General features: G+C 52.0%; 3 protein-coding genes across 6 annotated transcripts; 1 reads left to right on the top strand and 2 right to left on the bottom strand.

Moving 5' to 3' along the window:
- The first annotated feature begins 336 nt into the window (after nt 1-336).
- LOC128764341 (interleukin-7 receptor subunit alpha-like) lies at nt 337-3,045 on the top strand. Its single transcript, XM_053874070.1, has 7 exons — nt 337-468; nt 582-693; nt 1,699-1,853; nt 2,020-2,171; nt 2,233-2,510; nt 2,581-2,647; nt 2,709-3,045. The coding sequence occupies exons 1-7, from the start codon at nt 342-344 to the stop codon at nt 2,931-2,933; spliced, it is 1,116 nt and encodes a 371-aa protein (XP_053730045.1). The 5' UTR covers nt 337-341; the 3' UTR covers nt 2,934-3,045.
- Nucleotides 2,897-4,921, bottom strand: capslb (calcyphosine-like b). Of its 3 annotated transcripts, none has more exons than XM_053874095.1 (5): nt 4,853-4,921; nt 3,848-3,984; nt 3,604-3,781; nt 3,283-3,492; nt 2,897-3,215 (listed from the first exon to the last, which is right to left on the bottom strand). In XM_053874095.1, the coding sequence occupies exons 2-5, from the start codon at nt 3,982-3,984 to the stop codon at nt 3,114-3,116; spliced, it is 627 nt and encodes a 208-aa protein (XP_053730070.1). In that variant the 5' UTR covers nt 4,853-4,921; the 3' UTR covers nt 2,897-3,113. The 3 variants fall into 3 exon arrangements, with proteins under 3 accessions (XP_053730070.1, XP_053730069.1, XP_053730068.1); XM_053874094.1 differs by having other exon boundaries at nt 4,754-4,864; XM_053874093.1 differs by lacking the exon at nt 4,853-4,921 and having other exon boundaries at nt 3,848-4,094.
- A 73-nt stretch (nt 4,922-4,994) lies between these two features.
- On the bottom strand, nt 4,995-10,007 carry lmbrd2b (LMBR1 domain containing 2b). Of its 2 annotated transcripts, none has more exons than XM_053874033.1 (18): nt 9,846-10,007; nt 9,331-9,528; nt 9,146-9,252; nt 8,967-9,065; nt 8,730-8,897; nt 8,451-8,661; nt 7,662-7,736; nt 7,478-7,591; nt 7,203-7,386; nt 6,961-7,142; nt 6,766-6,899; nt 6,596-6,701; nt 6,412-6,509; nt 6,239-6,342; nt 6,113-6,159; nt 5,913-6,021; nt 5,722-5,848; nt 4,995-5,645 (listed from the first exon to the last, which is right to left on the bottom strand). In XM_053874033.1, the coding sequence occupies exons 2-18, from the start codon at nt 9,502-9,504 to the stop codon at nt 5,588-5,590; spliced, it is 2,097 nt and encodes a 698-aa protein (XP_053730008.1). In that variant the 5' UTR covers nt 9,505-9,528; nt 9,846-10,007; the 3' UTR covers nt 4,995-5,587. The 2 variants fall into 2 exon arrangements, with proteins under 2 accessions (XP_053730008.1, XP_053730009.1); XM_053874034.1 differs by having other exon boundaries at nt 4,996-5,645; nt 8,967-9,062.
- Between the last annotated feature and the right edge of the window lie 327 nt (nt 10,008-10,334).

Here is a 10,334-nt window from a genome sequence, read left to right as displayed (position 1 = left end):
CACACACACACACACACACACACACACACACACACACACACACACACACACACACACACACACACACACACACACACACACACACACACACACACACACACACACACACACACACACACACACACACACACACACACACACACACACACACACACACACACACACACACACCACTAAAACAACATCATGCACAAATGCAGACTACACACGCACGCACACATTCACACTTGTGCACAGACACACTCAAGTGACAGGAAGAGAAGACGAAGGTGGTTTTGTGCGGCTTTGATGTTTTCTCAAGCGCTTCCTGTCAAAGCTCCTCCCACTTCCCCTGTAGACGGATGAGACACTTGCAGGAGAAGACGATCAAGTCCATTCGGGACTTGAAGACGAGTCTGACGATGAAGATGATCTTCCTCTCCCTGCTGGTGGCCACGGTTCATGGTCAGAGCGGCTTCGATGATGAAGGTGATGTTTGCTTGCTGACACGAGTTCACGAAGGGGGGGTGTTGTGGTGGAAGTGGGTTGTGATCAAAACTGAGCGCAAGAGGAGGAGGTGTTGATGCCAATGTGTGTTACAGGTCCAAGGATCACCTGTTGGTCTCATATCTCAATGACATTTAACAACAGCTTGACCTGCCAAGTCAGTGACGAGGATGAAGAAGACGGAACCATTGAAAAGATGACTATGTGGTGAGAAGAGAGAGAAGGACTAGTAACCAGTCATGAAGACCAGAAAGACTTGGAAGAGTAGTGACTGGTGAGGAAGGTCAGAGAGGAAGAGTAGTGACTGGTGATGAAGACTAGTGGGAAAGAATAGTGACCATTTAAGACCAGTGAAGAAGACTAGAGAGGAAGATGATTGATGGAGACTACAGACAAAGACTAGTGACTGGTGATGAAGACTAAAGAGGAAGGCCAGTGACTGGTGAAGAAGACTTGAGAGGAAGACTGGTGACTAGTCATAATGTCCAATGAGGAAGACCAGTGACTGGTGATAAAGACTAGAGAGGAAGACAAGTGTCTGGTGATGAAGACTAGTGATTAAGGTTACAGAGGATGGTCAGTGACTAGTAATGATGACTAGTCACTGACAACAGAAACAAAAAGACTAGTGACTAGTCATGACAAGAAGTGAGGAAGACTAGAGTGAAAGACTTTTGACCGGAGATTAAGACTAGAGAGGGAGGGAAAAAAAGTGAGAAAGACTAAGGAGGAAGACTAGTGACTGGAGATGACGACTACTGAGGACTAGAGTGGGATACTTGTGACTGGAGATGAAAACCAGAGTAAAAAACTAGTGACAAAAAGTAGTGAGGAAGACGTGTCTGGGAATGAAGACTACTGAGGAAGACTAGAGATGAAGACGAGAGACAAAGACTAGTGATGAATACTAGCACGGAAGACTAGAGACGAGTGAAAACAAGAGAGGAAGACTAGTGACCGATGATGAATGCTAGTGAGGAAGTCCAGTCACCCGTGATTAGAGAGGACAAGAGAGGTCGACTAGTTACTAGCGATTAAAACTAGAGAGGAAGACTAGTGATGAAGACTACAGAGAAATACTAGTGACTGGTAATAAAAACTAGAGAGGAAGCCTAGTGATGCATACTGTACAAGAGTAATCGAAAAGTGACGTTGATTAAAAACAAGCGATGAAGAGTCATGACCACATGCTGATCGATTATGACGTGTCAGCTTTACTAGTGTGGCTTTGGGGGATGTCGTGTGTCTTCGTGGTGACGGCGCTACACTGACATCACCAAGACTGCACCCACTCGCCCTCTTCAATGTGACTGTGTACCTGAGGAACAGCGCCCCCATCAGTATGAGCGTGGATCTGAAGACCATCGGTAACTGCACAACACTGCCAGCATCATATCTTATGCAGCTAACGTAACATAACGTAAAGCATGCTCAAGCTAGTTGATGTTCACTGTCGCTAATGCAGTTAGCTCTGTGGCTGCTAACACACCCTGATGTCGTCTGTGTCTCCGCTCCACCCGGGGTCATGTCCAGTTAAACCCAAAAAGCCGATGGTGTGGAACGTTACCCAGAACCAGGACACCAACCAGGTCGTCATTCACATCAGGACCTTGTACCAGGAGGACTACCTGACAGTGCAGAACCAGTTCTTTCAGGTTGTCTTGTGGACTGCCAGCAGGAAGATGGTACTTCTACTAAATGGTGGTTCTCAACTCAACCTCTGCTGACCCAGTCTCTCCCGCACAGGTCCTTAACCTAACTTCCTCTGACACTCTGGCGCTGGACCTGGACCATCTGGAGGGTGATGCTCAGTACCACGCAAAGGCGCGGTCGATCCCACATGGGAGGCTGCGAGGCACCTGGAGCGACTGGAGCGACACCTTTACCTTCTATACTGCGGCACATCACAGCCAGAGTGGTCCAGAGCCAGTTCCCTCTGGTTCTGGTTCCTGGTGGCCTGTGCTGGTCTGCGTGGCCTTGAGTCTCACAACAGTCCTTGCCATCTTTTTGTTCTGGAAACAAAAGTAGGACTTCCTTTAAGTCTCCTGACACTCCAGATCTGTCTGATCACCCCGGTCTTTGTGTGTCCCTCAGGGTCTACAGGCTCATGTGGCCCCAGATACCAAAACCCCCGCCGGTGGACATCCGAACCTCCGCACGGGTGAGGCATACCAACTCACATTTTTTGTGTGGACTTCGACAAACCAGGTCTATTGTTTCAGGGTCTACTGCTTCACTTCACCCCAGAAAAATTCAGCCTGCTGATGCTAGAGAAGCAGCACAGCACCATCCACAGCTCTGGATGTGGGAACAAAGAACAGCTGCACTTGTCAAGTCATGGATCCAGGAATGACCCGTCATTTGGAGTCGAGGGTGCTGAGATGTCAGGAGCCAGCTCCAAAGAGGATGCTTATGTCACCATGTCTAGCTTTTATCAAGTCCAGTAGAAGGAACCCAAAACAGCAGACCGCCAATGCGTCAGAGCAGCGGCTGGAGTCTTTATATCTCACCTTCGACAGTACATTCAGTTACTCCTCTCTATTTGGGTTTAGGGCAGGTAGGGTGTATCGGGTGGAGAGGGTATAGGGACAAGAGGGTCTCTGGGTGGGGAGGGTCTCTCAGTATTTCTACAGTTTCCAAGCATTTTTCATCATCAACAAAAAGTAGGCGTCATTGTCGATGGAGGCACTGACGCCGCTGTAGTAGTTGTAGAACTCCTCCAGTGACACCTACAGCCAGAGACACGACAGGATGCAGGACAGGCTGTTGGGTCTGGTGGAGGCTGTTGTAGCTTACCTTCCCGTCTTTGTCATATGGAGAGTCAAAGTTGTCCAGAAAGCAGCGGAACACCTGCTCCTCACTCCACTCTCCGTTCTGGTACTTGGGGTGGTTCTTGGCGTTGTAGACGCCCTGCAGGTCCTCGACTGTCACCACGCCATTACCCGTCCGGTCCAGTTTCCTGAACGCCTGCTGTACTGCTGCCTGCCGGGACCTGGACATGGGGGGCTTTTGGGAGAGGGAGAAGGAAGATGTGGTTGTTCACAGGGTGGGCTTGTCTACCAAACCTTCAGCTCCTTCAGAGGCGGATAAAACTGGACCAGTGGGTTTTTCACTCACCCGCAGCGAGATAAGGAACTCCTCGAAATCAATGGTTCCGTTGCCGTCACGGTCGAATCCCCGGAACAGCTCCCCCACTTCTTGTTTGTCCATCACCACACCAAAGTCATGCAGCCCTCGGCTCAGCTCGCTCAAGGTTAGCGAGCGGCTGCCGTCGTCGTCCATCAACCGGAACATCCTGCCACGCCCAGACGGCACCTCAACCGGAAGTGGGAAGATACCTGACGCAGCAACGCCACCTTACCTGCCAAGACCTTTGATACCAGCCGAGCCTCGGGTCAGGCACTGGAGCCGGACCTTCTCCACCGGGTCAGATGTCTTGCACAGGTCCAGTCGCGCTTTTATTGCCATTTCGTGGTCGTGTCTGGAAGTTCCTGCCATCTGTGATAAAGCATGATGCATTTAGACTCCTCTCATGGTGAGGATGCAAAATACAGGGTAGGGTTTGTTGTAAATAAATACTATTTGTCATGCCTTTTATTTCCGTAGTATATTTGTGTATAGGTGGCAGTGTCAGAGTGGATGAAATCTAATGAACCAATAGGCTAGTTGGGGACTGAACCAGCGTCAGCGTCCGTCCACTCTTGGCAGCGCGAAGCAGCGCTGTGAGCCCGAGTTGCCTTCACGGAACTCCACATTTCCTCCTTTCATTGGTAACGATATTACTTGCTGATCGCAATTCACTCCATTTCAAGTGACCTCGACATTAACGTCCACATTCCACATAACTACTTTGACGCTGACAGCAAAATATAAGGAACTCCAATGAGTGTTCCTTCCCACATCGTTCGTTTTCCCCCACGACAACTGAACGCAACCTTTTCTTTGCTCGGTGTTACCTGGCGGTTAATAGGTTTCCAAAGAGACTCGGCTATTCACAGAAGCAAAACCAAAGGTGCCTAGTTCAACAGACCAAATCAGAAACTGCGGTCAGTTCCGGTCCAGAATATCGAGGTGGAACCGACATGATCACCGGCGCAGGTGAGCAGTCCGTGTGCACGGAAATGACGCCGACCAAAACGAGCACGGGTGTGTCTGTCCGCGTCACAATATTTCATGAAATTCTCAACACATAACGTTATCACGCAAAACGGTGCACACTGGATTTCTGACGGGAGTTGGGTTTGGATCGGGACGTGTTTCCAATCACCTGCCATCCTGCACCATCAGAGCAGCGGTGAAGCTGGCGCTCACATGGCTGCGCTCGTCGGAGCGGAACCTGAACCAGGCGAAGAGCAAGACAACTTACCGTTCACCGGTGATGACCAGTTCGCGTAAGGTCCCGGGGCAGAGCCTCGCCGCTCCAAACACAGACGTTACCATGGAGACGAAATTAGCGCCACCTGCAGGCCAGAGGCGACGAGACAACTAACAGACAGCAAAACTTCCACGAGGTTTATTGACAGTGGATCACAGGAGGGACAATAGAAAACCTTTCACATCTACAGCAGCTCAGTCATCCAGGAGATGCACGTGCACCAACGAGCCCGGGGTCGGTGACCAACAGATGTCAGGGCACATGCTAGCAGGAGCGAGAGGTTGGCGCCGGCATACCAGCGCAGGTAACACTAACCACATTTCCATCTTCACTATATTAGAAATATTTACAAGTAACGCCTTCATTTCAGTTAAAAATACATTCTCACAGGGAGAAACACACAGCACCCCTCTGTTGTTCCTCGAGCCACGACCGCCTCAACGTTAACGTCGGTGCCCGGCGGGCGAGACACTCGTCACCAACGCGTGAAAGACAAGAAGAGTCATAACACCAAGAAGAATTGTCAGAAGTGAATCCGGAAGATATCGTTGCCGCCCAGTCCGGACACTCGTGAGGTGAGTGCGGAACACGACCCAAACATCACCTGTTCCAGTCTTCAGGTACATTAGCAAGTGAGTGTACTCGGCTGTTGCTGTCTTCCTGTTGTGTGGCTCTTCATTTCAGCACATTCACTGTCGGGTTTTGGCTCGCTGCATCTGTTCCAGGCTAAACGTCGTCGAAGATCCTGCTGCTGGACATGGACAGGTAGCGCCCCCCCGTGTGCCTGAAAAGAACAAACACAAAGACTGGTCCAGGAACCGTTGGGTTGCGGAGAGCTGAAGGCTGCTTCGGGAGCGGACCTGTTGGACTCTGGGTCAAGCGGGTCTTCATTTGGGATGTCTGCATTGAAGTCCAGGGGTTCCGCATCCTGCAGCAGCTCCACCCGGTCACGTTCCGCTCGAGTGCCGCCGCGGGAGAACTTGGCCTCTGCGAGGACAGTGTGTGCCGTCAGTGGCCACGACAAGATGCACAAGAGCGGTCAACAACTCACGGCGGGCATTGGTCGGGGGGACCGTGTCGGAGTAGTTGGTCTCCTTCATCTCGTGGCTGCTTCGGTTCCTGAACTCCTCCCTCTGGTTGCCATAGCGTTCTTTCCACTCCTGTTGGTGATGACACCTTAGTGTGAGGCTCCCACCGCTAGAGGGCGCTAGTCCACACCAAGTACTCTTCCAATCAGAAAGCTGAACTCACTCGACGTCGGTTCTCGCCGTCTTCGGCTCTCTGACGTTTTCTTTTCTCTGTTTGGATACAATCACAACTCACTCACTTACAGGTGCACGTACAGGTGCAACAGGGCTCGCCGTTCACGCTACCCACCTCTGCGAATCAACTCCTTTCCCTCGTCAATGAGGTCAGAGGTCATCTCGCTGTCACCCATGAACTGCTGGAAGCCCAAGAGGTTGAGGCAGCGCGTCCCGAGGCTGCGGACACAGACAGACAGCTGCACATCCTGTGCCACACCACTGAAGGGGCGACAGGGTCATTCTCACCTGAAGTAGGTGGCGACGCATAGAATGACTATCAACATCGGGTAGTATATGTAGAAGCCGTTTGCAATGAAGGAGAGGACACGCATGGAGCCCATGATCTACACACACACACACACACACAGTAAAGCAGGAGGTGAAATTGCATGGTGGGATTGAGGGTAGGGGCTGCAGGGGGTGAGGGTACCGAGGTGTACGCTGTGGGCGCCTTCTGTTGGTGTGAAATGGCAGAATCCATGTGGATCAGACCCAGGAAGTTGAGGCAGAGGGGCGGAGTCAGCCGACAGAACAGCCTGCATAGAGGGGTACAGAGGTCAAGCATCCTCTCCTAGAGGTCACAGGGTGTGAGTCACTCACATGCCACTGAATTGCAGGCTGTACGCATCCGTCTGGTGGTGCGGTGCCAGGTAATAATAGTTGAAGACTCGGATGCGGAACACGGTTGAGTAAACACACGTGCATAGGAAGAAGATGGTCACGAAGCAGGCCATCTGAGAAGGAAGTGACGTCAGTGGACACAGCCAGCCACAGACTCCGGCAGGAGAACCTCACCTGGATATACAGGTAGTTGTAGTCTCGCTCAGCCAGCTGGATGAAGACGGCGAATAGCGACAAGACGGGTGTGGTGCTGAAGAAGGTGCACTCAGACCAGACCACCGCCACGCTGAAGAGGGTCAGCACCACTGACAGCAGGCGGTGGAACCAGCGCTTCAGGAGACACTCCCAGTACCACTCTACACACACACCCTCAGTTAGAGTCAGCTCGGGTCAACTCCCACCCCGAGCAGACCCACCTATGGTCGGTGTGTACACGTATCTGCTGAACCAGCCCGGCGGGTCAGAGGGCGGGAAACTGTGCACGAACTGGTGACACGAGCTGTTCTCGTTCTTAGCAACGTCCTCCAGGTGTAGCGCCTCCTGCAGGAGGATCTGCCACTGCACCTGGGTCCGGTTGTGCCTCTGGACGGCGTAGATCACCTGCGTGAATGTATACGATTCACGTCACCAACTAGTGTCTACACTCAGCGATGCATCGCTGGTTACTGGTTGCTCGTGCTTGCGCACACACCTGCTTGTGCAGCTTCACCAAACTGCGCTCACTCGGGTAAGTGTTTTGTTTGTCATCAAAATCTTCATAGTCGTCCATGTTTCGACCCATCTTCTCCTGGTAGTCCACTGGACACTGGGGGTCGGAGCCACACAACATTATCAACACAACCCTCGCACTGATCCCAGCAGCCTCTGAGACTGACCTTCCTCAAAATGGTGTCGACGCACTTCCTCAGCGGGTGATTGTACTTGATGCTTTCACTGACCTTCCTCACCTCCTGTACACACACAGCAGCAACAGGTGAGTCATGAGAGAGAGTGGGCTGGGGATTTCCTCATCTCCAAAGTTCATCCAAGAGAGGCGACAACAACCACAAGTGTCCCTTATTGAAACCAAATCAACTCATGACTGCTCAGGTGACCTGTTCGTCTCCAAGTCACAGGGGTGCAGTATTATGAGCCTCTAATCTCTGACTCATCTGACCCAATGGTTTTCTGGGATTGAAGTTCCACTGCAGGGAGCATCAGCACAGCGTTGATCCCTTACTTGACCTTCACACGGCTAACGAAGATGCTCCCTGCCTGTAACCACGGCTGGTCGGGTCATGCAGATTGCAGGCAGTTTCAGAAGGTCTGACAAATCACATGACTGGCTTTCAGCAGCTAGTTCCTCTGTCCACAATGAAGAGGTCATCAGTGAGGGACGAGGCCAGTCTCTGTTGGAGCCTGCAGATGACTCCCACAGCTCGCTGTTTGGAGCATCACTGTGGTGAGCTGATCAGGTCCCCACGTTGCTATCACCATTTCTCCAGCCTCTCCCTCTAAACATAACCCTCCAAAACACATGGCTAACCTAAACCAAACTGAAACCCAGTTATTTTTAAGTTTTAACGCTCAACTTGAGGTTTCACTTGGGGGGGGGGGTTTCACAAAGAGGTGTTTTTTTTCCCCAGAATTGGTCCACACAAGAATAACCGACGACACACACTTGCCTCCATCACATCCTCCAGGTTCTCCTCTGCGTCGGCCTTCTCAGTCATCAGCTTGGAGGCTTTGAAGTACGTTTTGACCAGTAGGTGGCCATGACGAGCAGCGTTCCAGTAGGAGCGTGGGATCTCCACCAGCCCGTAGCCCAGCAGCAGCACCAGCAGGAAGAGACCCCAGGTGTTAGCTGCGGTAATGCCGATGGTCTGCAACTCGTGCCTGTGGCGCATGGCAGGCTAGGGTCAGCAGGGGTGTGACCTGGAAGCAGAACCACGACCGGCGCTCACCAGGACGGACGCCACTCTGGGTGGATTGCCACGTAGATGAGCAGGGAGCTGAAGAGGAGCAGGTAGGTGCCGTAGTAAATGGCATTCTCAATCAGCGCTGTCTTGATCTTGCCAGTGATGGAGAAGCCGCCGGAGCGAGCATACGACTGCATGAAGGGCAGCAGCAGCCTGTGGAGAGCAGCATCACTCACAGAAGCTGGTGCTGGCTAACGCCTGATCTTTGGGAGCACTACTGACCAAGTGAGACACTGCGAGGTCCAGTACACCACCCTCCAGAACACTGGCATGATGCCATCAGGGATGTAGCTCCAAGGTTTGTAGCACATCGCTGCGCTGCTGAACAACACACGGAAGTTAGGTATGTCCGAGTCTGCAGTCAGTCAATGGCCAGAAAGACAAAGCCAGTGTGTACAAACCCGTCGGCTGGAGGCTTTGATGCGTTAGCATGGGTGTGGTTTGTAGACGGGAGGGTCGGTTCGGCTGGGGTGGTCTGGTGGTCAATCACGCACTGCTTGTAGATGGTCTGTTAACACACAACCAAATACACAATCAGACCACAGCGGTCTGAAGGTGGCTTCAAAGACCCAGTGGAGGGACTGACCGTTGTCACGTCCAGCGGCAAGATGAAGACAATGAGGAAGCACAGGTACCAGGCCAGCAATGTGCCGAACAGAACCATCCGCTGCTGCTTTCGGAAATCTCCATAGCGGTGCAGCAGGAAGAGCGCCAGGAAGAAGACCACCACGATCTCCAAAGCCAGAGCCGCACCGCTCATCCTGCCCTCCTCGATCAGCTGCCCCTGTGGCCAACACACAGATCAGACAGTCTTGGATCTGAGCTCCAGCACAGAGACGAACACCGCCGCCAAGTACACGTCCATCACGCAAATCAAACCATATTGGTGTTTCGAACAAACGTCGGAATAAATCCCACGTTATGGTACTGACCCGTGATGGTGACAGAATACCGGCATCACAATAACGACGGATTGTCTCAAAGATTTATTCGAGTCATCCGTCAGAACATCATCTTGACGGAATACCGTTAGCATGTTAGCATAACATCCGCTACGTAAACAGCGCCTGCCAGATTGCGTTTTCGTCTACAGCATCTTACCGCAGTTCAGTTGAAGGGTTGCGGTTAAAAAGGGGCCTCGAAGGCAGCCAGCAGACGGAAGCTGCCACGGTGTTTTGGTAGCGACAGCTGCTCAACTCACTTCCCGGTTCTGGGGCTCGCTCAGAAACAGTGACGTAACAGAAACAGCGCCCATGCGCAGAGAGGTATGCGTCTATGTAAACTCATATTATCCGCCTGAACATTAAACTCTGAAGTCTGATCTCTGATGTCTAAAGATGGAACGCGCGTGACCGGTCCAAACACGACACGGCTGAGCAACTCAATTTGGGGGGACTGATAAGAGCACTCTAGAGTTTCGGCTGCTCACTCTCTCCGAGACGTTCCCATGCCAGGATGCAGAGCAACAGTTCAACAGGAGAAACATTCAAGCACACCTGCTGCCGCCAACGGACGTCCGCATTTTCTATGTTGGTGACGTTGGAAGGATCATTCCACACTGATGATCCTGAACGCGTCATCCAACAGAAA

Source organism: Synchiropus splendidus, chromosome 8 (assembly GCF_027744825.2).
Source record: "Synchiropus splendidus isolate RoL2022-P1 chromosome 8, RoL_Sspl_1.0, whole genome shotgun sequence".
NCBI lineage: Eukaryota > Metazoa > Chordata > Actinopteri > Syngnathiformes > Callionymidae > Synchiropus > Synchiropus splendidus.
This window is presented reverse-complemented; position numbering and strand designations above follow the sequence as displayed.